Source organism: Metarhizium acridum (genome assembly GCF_019434415.1).
Source record: "Metarhizium acridum strain ARSEF 324 chromosome Unknown scaffold_31, whole genome shotgun sequence".
NCBI classification, from domain to species: domain Eukaryota; kingdom Fungi; phylum Ascomycota; class Sordariomycetes; order Hypocreales; family Clavicipitaceae; genus Metarhizium; species Metarhizium acridum.
In genome coordinates, this window is record NW_027094018.1 from 1,489,766 (window position 1) to 1,506,758 (window position 16,993).

Genomic DNA, 16,993 nt, shown 5'->3' on the forward strand with positions numbered 1-16,993 from the left:
CTGCTAATATATATTTACGGTTACCTTTTTTTTTTTTTTTTTTTACTGCTCTCTGCTCCTCTAAGCCCTCTCAAATACTTTTTTTCTCAACACTAAACTACTCTTTTTTTCCTAATCGAGCCCTATGCCCACAGAATCTAGTTGCTGGCCAGCCTTGCATTGTCCAGTTGTTTTCAACCGTATCGCCACCCATAATTAGTGTGTGCTCGAGCAGGCAGCTATCGTCTTTCATCTTTGCCCCGCTAAGCAGCCGGCTGCCAGTTCGTAGAACACAACGGCTCCCAATTTCTAAGCGATTGAGGTCGAATTTACCCCGGGTGTTAATATGAGCAACGACACTTGCGTCGTCTATCGTCACCCTGTCACCAAGGGTAATTAGATCTGGCTCAGTGAACATTAAGTTGGGACGGCCATTTGCAAACAAGGCGCAGTCGTTTCCGATTTTAGCACCTAGAGCTCGAAAGTACAAGACTATCCAGCTTGTGCCGGTCAAGAGACCAAGAATGCCCTGGCCACGATAACAGTGTTTGCGGAGCCTTTCAATGCTTAGGAAGAGCTGCCACCGTTGGCAGTACGGCGACTTGTCCCAGTCATAATTGCCAGGCTGTCGCCGACCAACCAATACCCACTTGGATGCTATAACTATACAAAGTGTCAAAATGGCTTGGAGTGATGTCAGTACAGCAAAGACAAGTGTACATAAGCCAAACAGCACCCCAGCTTCGTAAAGCATGCTGTTGTTTCGAGCAATGAACCGATTCATAAGATGGTCTACCAACTGAATCGAAGAGATGTTTGGTATGTTCCAGTAGAAAGCAGTAAATATGGTCATAAACGAAGAGTAACAGAAGATGGCAAAGGGTCCAAGAACACGATATGGCGCCAGCTTTAGATAGAAAGCCTTCCCAAAGGGCGAGATGGTTTCAGGGACGCGCGACTCGCCGTCCGTATCACCACCAGTCTGGAAAGATTCCAAGTTCATTCTGCATGTCTCCGAACTGCTTGACGTGTGCGACTCGGTCAAAGTGTCGTCACTGCTCATACGTTGGATTCGCGTCTCTGGTGACTGTGTCTTGGAAATGTTTCGGCCACCGATCAAAGTATCGTCGCTGCTCAGATGACGGATCCTTTGCCGGGGATTCTGCTTCGTTCGGTCTCCCGCTGATAAACAAACGGCATCGCGGCCTTTCGATCCTACGTATGTAGCACCAGCCTTATATTTCTTGTTTCTGCCTGTCAAGGCACCAGAACCCATCGTGGTTCCCTCGCCAACCTCTACTCCGGGAAGAAGGCAGACTCTATCCGCAATCATAGCGCCGTCTCTAATTATAATGGGCTCAGACCCTATGCCATCGGACGTTATGAGATGTGCTCGAGAGCCGAATACCACATCATTGCCCACATTGAGCAGGTGATAGTCGCCGATGCTAGGTCCAGTTCCCGGCCAGTAAACTCGTTTACCAATCTTACTCCCCAACATACGCAGCGCAATCGACGTGGCTTCGTAGTGTTGACCAAACATTGCCGTCATATCATGCAGTCGAGAAACGGGTAAAAGGCTCTTCATCAGATTTGCTTGCCAGGTTGAAATGGTACCACCATGCCCTGTCTGGTGGAGCAGACTGGGCTTCCCAAATACAGCATCCAGAACAAGCTTGACGGATATCGAGAACGCGAATACGATAAAGGGACTGAAAAAAGACCTCAGAATCAAGGCGAGATAGTGGAACGCAACACGTCTGGGTTCCGTAAACCAATCCAGCATGCTTCGAATCGGCGTACCAGCAATCACAGGCTTCTGGACAACCATGCCAAGCAAACCTCCAATCCAAGGCGTGAGAGACAAGAACCAAGATATCAGCCGCAAGGGTGTGGTAAGCAAAATTGTCAGCAGCCAGGGGGGTTGTGGTACCGCACCTTGTGAAAGATGTCGGTTTTCTTCGTCCGCATCCTGCAACTCCCAACTTGAAGAGTTTGGTCCAATGCATGTGTTTGGGGGGATTTCCGTGCCGGCCGCTACGATGGATGATGTTCCAACAGAAGACCGCTCGCCGATAGTGATTTTTCCTAGATACATTGATGTATTTCCTTCGGCTGCAAATGGTCGACATATGCAGCGACTCAGGACGGCGCTGTCGCGGATATCTAGAAGATCCCATTCCCCCAACGAAGCCCCGGCAAGCTTCACATTCTTTCCAATTCTCGCGCCCATGAGTTTACAGTACCACGTCTGGGTCGTATCGTTCAAGCCAAACCATCCTTTGCCGGAGACACTGACGATCTTCTGGACCATCCACCATCTCGTATGATATGAACCCCACATCGGGTAGAGGCCTTCACGATACCGGCCTATAATAATCCACTTCGCAAGGATACCTACGAAGGGAGCGACAATTCTGACGACCATTCTAGAAAATAGAATGCTCAGTGTGAGATTGAGGAGCCGGCCGGGAGCAGTTGTATTAGTTGGCCAACTCTGGGTACAGCTGAACGTCACAATGAATATGGTCCATTGGAAAGCGCGGCGAAGTGGATACAAGATGACGAGAGGGATCAGTTGAGTCGCCATCAGGAATGGATTTGTCGAGCTGTTCGTTTTTGTACATCCAACAACCTCGTCTTCAGTCCCGCTAGCTATGCTTGTTGGCGCAACCTTGTCCACATAGGCTGAAATGGCTTGAATAGAGCCAGAGCTGAAAATGATGTTGATGGGAATCTGGATGCCGAATTCACTTCTCATAGCTGAGGAAAGACGACCAGCACGAAGAGAGTCGCCACCAAGACTGAAAAAATCAACGTCTCTGCGCAGATGAGCAGGGTGGCAATAAAGCATATTTGCAAACACTCTGGCCACCTTTCCCTCTGTTGAATCGGTCAGCTTATCCATAGATTCTCCCAGCAATCTATCCACCACATCCTGGAGTTTGTCATCGTCCACTTGTCCTCCATCATCGGCAGGAAGCGGCTCCTCTAGTAAGTGAACTGTTTCCGGTACCATGTAGTTATGAACCACGCCACAAAGATGTTCTTTCAGGTCTGTCGCGAACGCCATGGAAGGTGGTGGGCAGGTCCGTTTCGCTGGAGCGCAGAATAGTTCCGGCATGTCTTCAGTACTTCGCCTGCGCATGTGGTATCTCACATCAGCCGATACTGCGGCATTCAGTGATTGTTGTATTGCCTCCGAGTCAATACAGCAGGGAGCACATTCAATCGACATAGACAACGCCGTGTCAGGAGCCGGGCATATTGCCTCCCAGTGTCTTCGCAGGTATGGTATATTTTCGCTAAGATCTGGCAAGCCAAGCCTTTGCCCAAATTTGATTCGTAGCACCTTATTGTTCTTCTTTGGTAGGTCATCCATGTATACTATCAGTGCCGGCCACTTTGCTTGCTGCAACGAGGAGCGCAATGCCTTCTGAAGTCTTTTTAAGTCAACCCTGGGTTTAGCAGGCGGTGTTACGAGCACCACAGCGACGACCTCCTGAAGCACATCATGAGATGCCGAGAATGCCATGACTTGGCTGACTTTGCCATTGATAGGGGAAGTTGGTGATAGTGACGCGGTCATGATTGCATTTTCAACCTCGAAGGGCGAAATTATTTCTCCCCCGCGGTTAATGACTTCTTTGCTTCTTCCTGTGATGTAAAGGTAGTCGTCACTGTCCATGTAGCCCAAATCACCCGTATCAAACCACCCGTCGGTGTTGAACGAAGATTTATCGAACGAGCCGTCGGGCAGCAAATAGCCAGGGAAAACAGGGTCGCCTCGGACGCAAATCCTGCCAACCACACCGGGACCGACCTTGCGTTCTAACAAGTCCAGTATAGTAAGCTCCGGACCGGTGCTGATGCCCGAAGTCCCTTCTCGACCAGACTCGTGCTGAAGCGGTGGTGTCGATATTGGCATACATCTGAAAACAAGGCATTAGCAAATTCTCAACTTTGCTCCATTATTTATTTGACTCGGAAGCAATGCGGTTCAGGTGAGGTCAGCCGGGCCAGAACATACTCCGTCATTCCATAGCTTGGTAAAACGATGCAGTTAAAGGTATCGCGAAGTTGGCCGGCCAACGACGGCAAAAGTCCTCCTGCAGCGTTACATATGAGTCTAATTTTGCTCCTTTTCAGCGAACCTGGCCGTTCAAGTGCCTGAGCGAGAATGACGGAGTGTATAGAAGGAGACGCATAGTACCATGTTGGCTCCAGGGATTCCACGACATCCCAAAATAAATTCGGATCAAATGCATTGCAGCATACTGTAGATCCTCCGGAAAATATAGGTGCAAGTATATTTCTGACCAGTCCGCCACTTTTGAAAAATATCGTTAGCCGCAGTATCGAAGTATCTGGCTCTAGTTCGGTAAAGAAAATCAACACTTACACATGATACAGGGGCATCATATTCAAGCATGTGTCTACTGAGCTCAGAGCCCAGGAATCCATCACAAATACCACTCCAGCAATTATCGAATGCAGTGTCATTGGAACGACCTTCTTCGTTCCGGATGTACCGCTAGTAAAAAGGATCAAGGCAATATCGCCGGGTGCATTTGGCCGTGGGCCTGGGCCGCGGGGCTTCAAAACATGTCCGGCAGTATTGAGAATACGAATGTCTTCATGATTATTCCAGTTAACAACGAAAATTTCTATGTTTTTGTCACTGGCCCATTCATCTCCTAGTTGTAACTTCTCGTAGTCCGGAGAGCTAGTCAAGATGACCTTAGCACCTGACTGCAGCACGTCGGCTCGAAATTGCTCTAGCCCAGCCGTTGGGTTGATCGGGGCAGCAGTGTAATAGGTAGCGACGGCGATACATGTTGCCGCAAGAAGCGGTCCATTGGGAAGGGCAATAGCAACAACTGGTTTCCGTTCCGCAGGGCCGACAGCCAGGGGGAAAGTTGCGACAAAATCATGCAACCCTTTGTGTGTGATGAATTCGTCTGGATTCGTTGTTCGTAGCGCTGGACGGGAATCGCGACATATAAAATCCAACAATGACTCGTATGAGTCTTTGATCATCGCCGATATCGTTTGCCTAAGCTTCGCAACCTCACTTCCAGGATTTGGCTTGAGTTGTTCAGGCAGGAACTTCGATAGTCTTGCATAACATCGTATAAGTGGTATCGTGGGCCATGGACCAGGCACCTCCGTTAGTAGAGCGTGCAAGAAGTTCAAAGAACGCTCAGTGTCCTCGACAGTATCCGGAATCGATGACAAAATGTCCCCATTGTCCCTTTGGCAACCTTCCAGACTTCCAAGCAGTCCACTCTTCAAAACTTCTAGTGACGGGATATTGGATACGTGCTTCACAGCTGACAGTCCCTCGAGAGGTACTTGCTGGGCCATTTCCAGTGTGTTGTAACTGCAGATTGTAGGTACAGTGTTGGTCAACTCGTAGCTCTGTCTGAAACGGTTGCCGGCCAGAGGGAAAATACTGTAGTATGCTGGGTATGAACGACATCACTTTGAAGGGATCTTGAAGAGGCACATAAGTTATTACGCCTGCAAAAAATGGATTCTGAATCTTCGAATCTTTTGCAGTTGCACGATAGATCGCGTGTCGGGCACGATGAGCTCTGACTGCCCCAACACGAGGCATTACCAGTCATAGTGTGGGAATCCATTCGCTACCTCCTATTGCCATTTAGAAGAACGGGATGTGAAACACCATGTTCTATCGTCAAAATCTCAAGCCCAATCACGCTATAAGCGCCGATCCCGATCTTCTTCTTACTCAATACGGGCATCATGGGTGCCTATAATGGGGCGTAAGCGAAAGGGGAGAGGGGTGGTTCGTTTGTTTGTGATAGTACTCCGTACAGCGGCTCAGTAATGGTGTCCAAGACATGTCTTTAGTTGGCCGACTCCTATCTAGCTCCTTCGAAGCAACATGGTAGAAACCTCATCCTAGCCCGCTCGTCCCTCTAAGTTGGCGGATGAAAAGGAACAGCGACAGCGGCATAACTCAAACATGTAGCGACATGTACTCGCAAGACGACATATTGACCAGTGTCGTCATGACTCCGGCAAAGGATAGCGGTGACGGGGAACTTAATCAGGACATGTGCCATACTCGAGCTTTAGCCACTAGCTTAAACACATCGGGCTTTGTTCACGAAAAGCCAACCCATCAAGCACGAGCAAGAGGAACACACGACAGCAAGAATCTGCAAGGCTATGCGTGCGGGAAAGTTATCACTAATACCGGTTAGGAGTGCAAAATGTCACATTCCAGAGTTGGGAGGCCATTTGGACTTGCCGGATTTGACTCGGCTTGGGAACGCAACCTCCACCCTTGGCGTCGTGCATTCGACAGGAATGGAATGCGTTCCCTTATACCAAACCCACGACCCATGCAGCCAGCACTCAGGACTAATTTGACGCCAACAACAAACACGTCTCCAATTTGAGCGAAAATCCATGCCAATGACCGACACGATCCCCCCGATTAATAGACATCGAGTTCGAAATTTTCTTCCCACCACGTGACGATACAGAGAGAGTACTGCGTACAGCAAAAATTCAATAGCTTGACCTCACAAAGTATATCTTTTATTGGATCGTGTTTTTATACCCACATTATGCTAGTACCCATGACAAGTCACCAGGAGCAGGTACCGCGCGCGTGGGTGCCTTAGGTACCCAGGCAACCTGCTGCATTCGTTTTAAAGATAGTATTCATAAAGCGGGAGATATGCAACTAAAGGTCTTAATGAGTTGGTGAGCAATCTCCACTGAACTATGCTCTTCCAAGGTGGTGTCCCAATGATACTACCCATTACAACATTCAAGAGCACTTATTCCCAGCCTGGGTGGCCAAGAAAAATTACCATGGCCTCAGATCAACCAATATCCACGTGCGTGTCATTGCACTTCGACACGTAATGTGGGGGATACAAGCTAACCATGACGCAGAGTTTATGTACACAACCTCGAAGAAAGAGTCAAGATTCAGCCCTTAACAGAATCTTTGAGGACCATATTTTCCGAGTTTGGCGATGTTGTCGATATCGTGGCAAAAAAAAATCTCAAAGCCAAGGGCCAAGCGTTTGTAGTATTTAGCCATTCCGACAGTGCAAGAGATGCAATCGAAGAATTGCAAGGATTTCGACTCTTCGACAAGCCAATGAAACTATCCCTTGCCAAAACACGAAGTGACAAATCGATAGAGATGAATTGTTCATTGGATGAGTTCGAAGCCCACAAGAGACATCGCTTATCAGAAAAAGGTAGGACGGGAATATCCTACCCCCAAATCTTTTCGCTCTAACCTCGCCCGCCAGAAAAACGTTTGGCCTTGGAAGCAGCCGATAGTGAACGACAACCTAAAAGAGGCGCTGGTTCTACCACAGACAACAGGCCGAGCAAGCTCTCCAGGCCATCAGGACTGAAGTCAACAGGACCCGCAGCTTCCCAGGTAATTCCGGATGAATACTTGCCACCCAACAAAATCCTGTTCTTGCAAAATATTCCAGAGGAATATGACGTCGACGCGCTAGGCGCGGTATTTGGCAGGTTCGAGGGTTTCCGTGAAATTAGACTCGTTCCTGGGCGTCGAGGTATCGCTTTTGTGGAATACGAGGCTGAGCAAGGCGCAATTGATGCCAAGGAGAACACATCTGGAATGAAGCTAGGAGATACTGCGATCAAAGTCACTTATCAAAGACAGTAATCGTATCTGAGTACTGAGGCCTCAGTCTGTGGTACTAGTTTTAATCTACATTGCATTTGTTGGGTGTTACTGTGACCAAACAGGCCACTTGTGGGAACAGGGAAAGTGTTGCCCAAAGCTGGAGCATCGTCAAGAACTAGCAACCTAAAAAATGACATCGTCTTCGTCCTCGCCGGCTAGAATATCTGTTGGACCAGTCGCGTCGCTTTCATTTTTATCATCCACCTCCCGGCCACTGAACGCTTGACGCCTTGCCTTCATTTCCGCGTCTGCTGCTGCTGTGTCTCGCTGCTTTTTGTTCGCCACCTAAGGCCGCGAAAGTGGTCAATGCTACTCTCATGATGCTGAAACTATCATTGCACTGTGCCTACCTTCTTCAGTCGGTAAAATTCTTCTCGGTCAAGTTCGTCGAGTTCAGAGTTTATATACTTGATGGTATTCTCGGTGCGAGGAATAATGACGTGTTCGATTGCATTTACTGTTTTACTCATGTCAGCTATGGCAGGCCACTATAAGACACTTGCATTGCAAAAGCCTACCTCGCCTATTCACCACCTTGATGACTTCATCGAGGATGACGAACGCCGTTTGCAGACTAGCAAGCTCTACGAGAGCTTCGACTGCTCGAGCATACGTCTCCCGGCAGCGCTGAACTTGTTGGCCTCCTTTGCCCAAGCCCGTTAGGCCAAAGTCATTATTTCCCTCTGTCATGTAGCTTTCGAATGTCGGGAGAAGGACACCGGATACATTGTCCTGCTTGGTCCGAACGCGAAACCGAGCCGACTTAGCTGATTCTTGAACTTGATATCCAATATCCCCCCCAACAGCGTATGTAACTTCCGCAAGGGAAAAGGCTGCGATTTGCATCACGCGTCCCATTTTACGCTTTGCTTCATCAATTCGTCTCGTTATCTCTGTGACAATCTCATCAGCCCATGATGGGTCCGCAACGATCGCCTAGGGAGGATGTACCTCTAAAACGCCTACCAAAAATAGCGTCAGTTGAATATTTATTCTCACGTTAAACTTTAAAACAGAACCGTTGTATTTCTTACTTGGTTAAGGCCTCGCTTTTTCGCTTCAGCAAACTATGTCCCGTCTCGGCGCCTTTGAGCTTTGCTTTCATGATTCCCAGCGACTGCCGAGTCGGAAAGACGGCCTCCCGGTCCTACAGAGTTGTTAGAAGCAGTTTGAAAAGACTCTTTTCTAGTTTTTTGGAACGGTGAAATAATACAGAAGCACCAGACATGCTGAAAAGTGAAAGAGGAGTGGCAAAAAGCTATGCTGTGGTTAACAGACAATTGTCAAACAAGATGCTTGCTTGCTTATGAGTGTTGAACTGGTGCAGTGGGCCTGCTTGCTCGACTTGTTTTGGGTCGGGTAGTATTATGTCACATTGTCACTTGTAAGCCACCACAGGGGAAAACTTATCTGGTTAAGCGCATAATTCCCCACTTTAGGACATAAATTCGCGTATGGATAACTACCACCTGGTACGCAGCATTGGAGGAGGGATCAGCTGAATGCATGATCCTATTCAACTGGACCCTGACCTTAGCAGCACTATTTTTTTTAACCATGACAGCTTTACCCAACCTTTGAGAAGTCTTTCATCGCTCAACATTCGCGAAAGGTCTACTTTGAGGGCGTAGCACCAAAATGGCTGTTTCGGCTGAGATGGAGTCCACATCTCGTCTCCCAATTGTAGTGAGTACATCCTGCCCAGTCCGTTGGCAGGTTTGTTCACAGGATAATTCCGCTGACCAAGGCCAAGTCAAACGAGGATTTTATATACGAGCAAGACGTGGCAGGTGACCCAGCTAGCATCAAACCTTGGCTGGTCTACATTGATTTTAAATCTCGTCATGGGACACTTTCACAACAGAACTTTGTCATGGCTCGTGCATGCGCCCAGTTGCCGCGATCATACAAGCTCTGGAAAATGGTAAGGTCTGAAATGTATCATGAAGATAATGAACTAACCATCGCAGTATCTCGCCTTCCGTACCGAGCATGTGTCAAAATTGAACCCCGCTATCTTCGCATCCGAATACAATAAAGTCAACGCGTTATTTGAAAAGGCACTTATACTTCTCAATAAAATGCCTCGAATATGGGAGATGTATCTTCAGTTTCTTATCAAACAACCAGCAATCACTCTCGTAAGACGAACTTTCGACCGCGCGTTGAGGGCGCTACCAATCACGCAACATAATCGAATATGGGCCTTGTATGTACCATTCTCAAATGCTGCGTCGGGTGACACTGCAGTCAAAGTTTGGCGGCGATATATTCAGGTGCATCCTGAAGAGGCGGAAGATTTCATCGAACTTCTAATCGAATCGGGTTCGTATACCGAAGCTGCAATAAGCTATGTCAACCTCCTCAACAACGTCCGATTCGCGAGCAAGACTGGGAAAGGCCACTACGAACTTTGGAGTGAAATGGTGGATCTTCTTGTAGATCATGCCTCTGAGATTGAAGTGAATTATGAATCGGGTATCGACGTTGAAAGTATCATCAGAAGCGGAATCACTCGGTTTCCCGATCAGAGAGGCAAGCTTTGGGTGGGTCTAGCCACCTACTGGATCCGGAAAGGCAGCTTCGAGCGAGCACGAGATGCTTTCGAACAGGGCATAACAACCGTCATGACAGTCCGCGACTTTGCGTTAATATTCGAATCATACACCGAGTTCGAAGAGTCCATCATTAAAGCGCTTATGGAAAGCGCAGCGAATCGGACCGACATGGGAGTGGAAGATGAAGATGCAGACTTCGAATTGGATGTGCGAATGATGCGGTTCGAGCATCTAATGGACCGACGGCCATTTTTAGTGAACGATGTGCTACTTCGCCAGAATCCAAATCTTGTCTCAGAGTGGGAGAAACGAGTGGCTTTATGGGGGGACAATAAACAAGAAGTTGTGCGCACATATGCGGATGCTATTGCTTCTATCCACCCCAAACGAGCCGTTGGCTCGTTTTATAAACTTTGGGCGAGCTATGCACGCTTCTATGAACAAGGGGGGGATTTAAGAAACGCCCGCATAATCATGGAGAAAGCGGTCAAGGTTCCCTTTAAATCCGTTGCAGAGTTGGCTGACATGTGGATTGAATGGGCAGAAATGGAACTTCGGAATGAGAAGTTTGATGAAGCCGTTCGAATCATGTCAAAAGCTGTCCAAGCCCCCAAGCGATCCACAGTCGACTACTTTGACGAGGCACTCTCAGCGCAACAAAGAGTCCATAAGAGTTGGAAACTTTGGAGTTTCTACGTGGATCTCGTAGAAAGTGTCTCGACTTTGAGCGAAGTAAAACGAGTCTATGAACGCATTTTTGAACTTCGAATCGCAACACCACAAACGGTCGTCAACTACGCAACTCTTTTAGAGGAGCACAAGTATTACGAGGAGTCATTCAAGATTTATGAGCGGGGCTTAGACTTATTCAGCTACCCAGTCGCCTTCGAGCTCTGGAATCTGTACCTGACGAAAGCCGTAGATCGGAGGATAGGTATCGAGCGGCTTCGAGATCTCTTCGAGCAAGCTGTCGAAGACTGCCCCCCTAAGTTTGCCAAGACCATTTACTTGATGTATGGAAACTTGGAAGAGGAGCGGGGTCTTGCACGACATGCCATGCGGATATATGAGAGAGCCACGAGGGCAGTCGGGGATGAAGACCGTGCGGATATGTTCAATTTCTACATTACCAAATCTGCTTCCAATTTTGGTTTATCATCTACTCGGCCCATCTATGAAAGGGCCATTTCCGCATTGCCAGATACCGAAGCTAAGGAGATGTGCCTAAAGTTTGCGGATATGGAGAAGCGATTGGGCGAGATTGACAGAGCGCGTGCAATTTATGGACATGCGTCACAATTCTGCGACCCCCGAACAAATGCCGACTTTTGGGCGAGGTGGGAACAATTTGAGGTCCAACACGGGAACGAAGATACATTCAAGGAGATGCTCCGCATCAAGAGAAGCGTCCAAGCTCAGTACAATACCGATGTCAACTTCATTGCATCACAGGCCCTCGCTCGGAGTCAACGGGATTCAGATCATCGTGATCAACACACTGGTGCTACGGCCGAACCTGTCAGGCAATCTTCGGCAATGCATGGCTTTGTGGCAGCGAGTAGCGGGACTCCAGCGGGGGCAACTAATCAACAAGATTCACCTGCAAATCCAGATGCGATTGATATAGACGGCATCGATGATTGATATCCCGCGCGTGAGCTATCTCTTATGATCTTCGTTTTTCATCTCCACATCCCCTCTGAGCTTGCTTTCGGCTCTCACTTATCTGCTGTTTTTTTCTTTTTTTTTAGTCCCAGCCTTTTTTTTTCCTTTTTTGTCATAAGGCCCTCCCTCGTATCCTCTGCAGTCAATGGGAGGGCACGACGCTAGCAAGACCATTTCTGGGTGGTTTTGTATCCTGTCAGGATAATGATGGGGTTCGTCTAGCCGTTTAGCCACTTTCATTGAGGCTTGTACTGCGAAATTTGTGTTTTTGTTCGTGTTATTTGCCACGCTTCATCTCAGCGATTTTCGCGTGGTATTTTTCGGCATAGTTTCTGTCAATGTGACCGTCTCGGGAATTTGGCGTTGCGTATATGGAGCCTTTGCGTTTTTGAAATCGGCTCGGGGGAACCTTGGAGGCATCTGTTTAAATTTAGCATTTCTGTTGTTGCTGATGAGACGGGAGAGCTGGTGATTTCGGTGTTATTGTTTAGACATGGGGCAGTGGTATATTGTGCCCTTGGGTTATTCTGTGACTGGGCCGTCTGTATTTTGCTTAGATAGGTGATACGGACCCCATTCATCGCTGAGCCTTCGATCTTGTTTAACGTCTCCTGCAGCAGGTGATTCAGTCAACATCACCGGGATGTTATCTGTTTGCTGCGATTGGGACTCCCGATGCTGTTTGTCCTGGTTCATTACTGCTTCACGCTTAAGGCCGCTTGCATATTCTGGTGTGATGCGTTGAGCTGACTGCCTTGTATTTGGTTGCGTGACAAACTGTGACTTTGGAAGTGTCGAGGGCTTGTCAGTGTTGGCTTTATACCCCTATTCTGGCCAAGTACTGGGCAGATGATGAGCCGATCTAGTCAATTCTATCCCTACCCCGCAGACTGGCGTGCCTATTCTAATGGTTCGACCTATGGCAATCTCTCTACGCAGGTTGCAACATGGTGTAGCGTGGCCACCCTTGATGCATTGGCCAGGCCTACCCATCCCTGACGTCATGGCTTTTGTCACGGCTGTAATTGGCTGGCATGGCATTTCAACGATGCCTGGTGTTATAACACGCCTTATATTTACTTCCCCTTGATAGAGGCTGGGGGGGTCGGCGTCCGTGCCCCGTGCAATATGCTGGGGAGAATGGCTGGTATGATGTTTGCGGCAGATTTGATTCCTAGCCAGTATCTTTTTGATCACTGATATGGCCTCAAGTGCTGTCCCCCGTCTTACCACAGGCGGGCAGACTCACTGGGAAACCCCCCCTTATTTCACAAATAAGGGAAAAAGGAAAGGAACAATGAAACTGGAAGTGAGTGTGCTTGTTGTACATGCATCCGCCTACCCTAGACATTGTGGCATGACGGATTGCTTAGGCGACCCACCACTAAAGGGGACGACCCCCCAAGCAACCAAAACTGGAGCCCCGACCGCAAGCAATATTCGAAAAGTCGATTTAATCCGCAACCCCAGCAGACTAAGCTAGTATCACGCACATGTACATTTAACCCAACCCTGTCTCAAGAAGGGCAAACCCTTTTATGCTGCTACACATCGGCCGTCGACCGAGCTTCTGGCCGGGGATGAGCAAGAGAAAGCTCCACCAGTTTCTTTACGACAACTTCCCTGCCAAAATGAGACCCGTTATACAGCTCAATACGCAAGAGGACCGACTTCGACGGCTCCTCCTGGACGTATCACAATCCATCAACGACTCCAAACTTACGATACAACCCGTGATTGTTCGCTGGGCGGGAGGTTGGGTTCGGGACAAGCTTCTAGGTATCGAATCTCATGATATAGATGTTGCCATAAATGCGATGACCGGATTTGACTTTGCACAAAGAATGCGTGAGTACTGCAGTACAGAAAAGGCAAGCAGAATACACGCAATCAAACCCGATGATATTGGCAATCTTCACAACATCTCAAAGAACCCAGACAAATCGAAGCACCTAGAGACTGCCATGGTCCGTATTTTCGGCCTCGACTTGGATCTAGTAAACCTGAGAAAAGAGACATACGCAGAGGACAGTCGCAATCCGACCGTTGAATTTGGCACAGCCGAAGAAGATGCACTAAGACGGGATGCGACCATAAACGCGTTCTTCTACAACATACACACCGACGAGATAGAGGATTTTACGGGTGGGATGCGTGATTTGACGGCTAAAGTCTTGCGGACGCCACTGAACCCTCTGGAAACATTCAAAGACGATCCACTCCGCGTCTTACGTCTGGTGCGTTTCGCAAGTCGGCTGGGGTTCTCAATCGAGGAGGAAACCAGGAAGGTTATGTCACATCCCGAGGTCTTGGATGCCCTGCAGGTGAAAATCAGCCGAGAAAGGGTTGGTACAGAGCTCGAAAAAATGTTGAAAGGTAGGCAAAGGGCTTTACTCACTGTAAGCCCCCCTCCCCGGCCCTCAACTAGGCTTTCGGTGCGAGGACATAGTGTCCGCCATGCCACGTCTGATATGCACCTCCGGAGAAGTAACGAAATCACTGACATGAGACCGAAGGAAATAACCCACGGTCTGCCCTGGAGCTCATAGACCAACTATGCCTGTATCACGCAGTTTTTACAGATTTCTCTTCAAAATCCACAACAAGACCAGACTCTTCGCGATGGCACGTTGCCTACAAATGCCTTGATAGCCTCGTACGAAGACGGAGCCCAGGCTCTCTCGGCGAGCTTCTAATTAGGCCCGGTGAAGCCAACTATGTAGCCTGGATTCTGGCCGCCCTCAGCCCCTGGATGGTTGTAGAACCCCCGCTCAACAACGTTCGGAAGGCAAATGTCTTACCTCCGCCAGCTGTGGCTGCTCGTGAGGGTTTCAAGGCGCCTAATAAACTTGTGGACATAATGACGGGCAGCTACCGGAATCGACGAGAAATCATACGCATGAAAACGTCATTGTGTAATGAGGAAGGGGCAGTTCTCGCAAGAGATACGCTGGGAATGGCCATTCGTAGATGGGACTCTTATGGAGGACCATGGACTCTCCAGGTACTGAGCGCTCTGCTTGTAGAGGCTATGGAAAGCCAGGATGCGTGGACAGAACTTGATACAGGTGAGCATAGTCGTGGGGCAAGCTCTAATCATTGACACGTACACACTAACACTGATTTGTGTCAATAGAAAAGGATAATTTCATGACTGGGTGGCAGAAATTCCTCGATCTAATCATTGAGCTTGATGTATACGATGCTCCAGCCATAAAGAGGCTTCTTGACGGCCGCTCTCTAGCTATGGCTCTTGGCGTGAAGCCTGGAAAATGGACGGGTAAAGCTCTTGATTTATGCCTAGCGTGGCAATTTCGGAATCCTCAGGAGACAGACCCAAGGGGCGCTATCGAAGAGATTCAACGACAGCGTGATGAGCTGGGTGTCCCTCGATAGAGATAATGACTAAGCGCCAATGGGTAACGATATAACTACAGTGAGAAATGATGTGAACAGTAGCATAGATGCAGTGAACGTCGGCCGTTGGCGAATGCGCGCTATTACGAAAATCGCCTGGTACGCAAATATGACTGTGCATACAGTTGGACTTTGTAGTTGCGGTTTCTGCTGAAACGGGTCATGCATGTCCCGGCCCAAAGATGTCTGGGCGTGATGTTGACGGACATCGGTCAAGTTCGATTCCGCATATTTGAGCATTGATAAATTTCCCAAGGCAACACGGTCTAAAACGAGAAGCTAGTCACCGGGATATTTCGCATTCGTCGAAGAGGGATAACAAGTCTTCTGAACTTCTGAAAGCTACCTACCTAGGTAGGTATGCATGATGGGAAGTGAGGGAGGGGCTCCAGTGGCAGGCCGCTCCACAACCGCAATGTGGAAGCACGGATCACCCACCCCACCCTCACAGTCCTCTCGTGCACCTGCAAAGCTGACCTCACATCTCTGTTTTAAACCATTGTCTTCTCGCTTATTTGCACTTGATTTGCAATGGACGAAGTATGCCTAGGAAAAGAAAACATAGCTCGATTGAAAGAGCTCGGATTTGAAAAATTGGCTGCTGTTGTGCTACTGCCCAGCGTCAGGCTTGAGGCCGCCACAGTTGCTCCGTGTGATGTGAGCATCTTGGCTCAGACGACGATAGTTCAAGCAGTGAAGAATTTCCCCAAAGTTTTCAGTAACGAGGTATAGCTCAAGGACCTAACGCTTCACAGGAACATTAGTTTACTAATATATGGATGGCACCAGGCCCGCCTTGACATGCTACTACAAATTTTTGCCTGCCTTGTTCTGCAGCCAGCAACCGCCAAATGCAGCTCCGGAGAAGCGGACATTGGTGTTCATGACATTGAAAGCATCCCACTAGATATGGGCCAACCTGAAAGCCTAAATTTCTCTATGAACAGTTCTGACTCGCTGCTCTATGACAACCTTACTCAGACTTTGGCATCGCAGGTCCTATGGAACAGAGGTACACTACGTGAGTACGATGGGGAATTCAGTTTTGACTATCAATGCTAGTCGTCTATATCTTGCTGATAAATCTATACAAAAAGACAAACAATACACCGCCATCCAAGCTGAAGCTGCGCTGGCTTCACTAGTCGTGCTGCTGCATAGGTTGAAGAATCTTAGACTTCCCACTTCTACTCTGGTAGCTGTCACAGCTTATGCAGACCCTGGCGATTTATGGACAACCGAAACTGCGGCTCGTCTCGCGCAAAGAATTCTATCTTTACAACTTTCCGGACAGGGACTTACCAACTTTATCATCGGGCCTGTTTTAAACCAACATGTCCGACTAATTCTTTCGTCACCAACTGGTGGTGACCCTTCAGCCAATCCCAGAGCGTCCGGATCTGTAGCTGCGTTGGATTTAGCAGAGTATGAGAATGCTGCCGCGGTGCTGAATTGGGCCATCGAGATGACCGAGGTCTGCGGCCTTTGCTCTTTTTGATCTCGTCGCACCCTGCACTGCTGTTGTTTAAGTCGCTGACAAGTTCAATCATACAAGGGGCCTGATATCGGAAAACACTGGCATCGCTTCGTGCCAGCACTGATTAACTTGGCGGAAAGCCACGAAATATCCGCTAGAGAAAGAGGGCTCAAGGCGATTATC

At 48.6% G+C, this 16,993-nt stretch overlaps 7 protein-coding genes across 7 annotated transcripts; 4 read left to right on the plus strand and 3 right to left on the minus strand.

Annotated features, from left to right (window-relative positions):
- Positions 1–636: 636 nt before the first annotated feature.
- On the minus strand, positions 637–4,455 carry J3458_005294 (putative secondary metabolism biosynthetic enzyme; the record flags this gene model as incomplete). The annotated part of the gene is made up of 3 exons (XM_066118724.1): positions 4,010–4,455; positions 716–3,911; positions 637–642 (listed from the first exon to the last, which is right to left on the minus strand). Exons 1-3 carry the CDS (start codon positions 4,015–4,017, stop codon positions 637–639), a joined length of 3,210 nt encoding a protein of 1,069 aa, XP_065976245.1. The 5' UTR covers positions 4,018–4,455.
- A 2,331-nt stretch (positions 4,456–6,786) lies between these two features.
- On the plus strand, positions 6,787–8,219 carry J3458_005295 (uncharacterized protein). The gene is made up of 3 exons (XM_066118725.1): positions 6,787–6,857; positions 6,916–7,229; positions 7,284–8,219. Exons 1-3 carry the CDS (start codon positions 6,832–6,834, stop codon positions 7,670–7,672), a joined length of 729 nt encoding a protein of 242 aa, XP_065976246.1. The 5' UTR covers positions 6,787–6,831; the 3' UTR covers positions 7,673–8,219.
- VMA8 (H(+)-transporting V1 sector ATPase subunit D) lies at positions 6,797–8,551 on the minus strand (the record flags this gene model as incomplete). Its single annotated transcript, XM_066118726.1, has 2 exons — positions 6,797–8,150; positions 8,212–8,551. 2 exons carry the CDS (start codon positions 8,549–8,551, stop codon positions 8,026–8,028), a joined length of 465 nt encoding a protein of 154 aa, XP_065976247.1. The 3' UTR covers positions 6,797–8,025.
- A 669-nt stretch (positions 8,552–9,220) lies between these two features.
- Positions 9,221–12,815, plus strand: SYF1_1 (pre-mRNA-splicing factor syf1). The gene is made up of 3 exons (XM_007817445.2): positions 9,221–9,379; positions 9,447–9,617; positions 9,664–12,815. Exons 1-3 carry the CDS (start codon positions 9,332–9,334, stop codon positions 11,893–11,895), a joined length of 2,451 nt encoding a protein of 816 aa, XP_007815636.1. The 5' UTR covers positions 9,221–9,331; the 3' UTR covers positions 11,896–12,815.
- On the minus strand, positions 11,238–12,833 carry J3458_005298 (uncharacterized protein). Its single transcript, XM_066118727.1, has 2 exons — positions 12,489–12,833; positions 11,238–12,336 (listed from the first exon to the last, which is right to left on the minus strand). Exons 1-2 carry the CDS (start codon positions 12,610–12,612, stop codon positions 12,194–12,196), a joined length of 267 nt encoding a protein of 88 aa, XP_065976248.1. The 5' UTR covers positions 12,613–12,833; the 3' UTR covers positions 11,238–12,193.
- Positions 12,834–13,390: 557 nt separating this feature from the next.
- On the plus strand, positions 13,391–15,635 carry CCA1_1 (CCA tRNA nucleotidyltransferase, mitochondrial). Its single transcript, XM_066118728.1, has 3 exons — positions 13,391–14,292; positions 14,433–14,984; positions 15,053–15,635. The coding sequence occupies exons 1-3, from the start codon at positions 13,455–13,457 to the stop codon at positions 15,310–15,312; spliced, it is 1,650 nt and encodes a 549-aa protein (XP_065976249.1). The 5' UTR covers positions 13,391–13,454; the 3' UTR covers positions 15,313–15,635.
- Positions 15,636–15,864: 229 nt separating this feature from the next.
- J3458_005300 (uncharacterized protein) lies at positions 15,865–16,831 on the plus strand (the record flags this gene model as incomplete). The annotated part of the gene is made up of 3 exons (XM_066118729.1): positions 15,865–16,059; positions 16,123–16,354; positions 16,431–16,831. The coding sequence occupies 3 exons, from the start codon at positions 15,865–15,867 to the stop codon at positions 16,829–16,831; spliced, it is 828 nt and encodes a 275-aa protein (XP_065976250.1).
- Between the last annotated feature and the right edge of the window lie 162 nt (positions 16,832–16,993).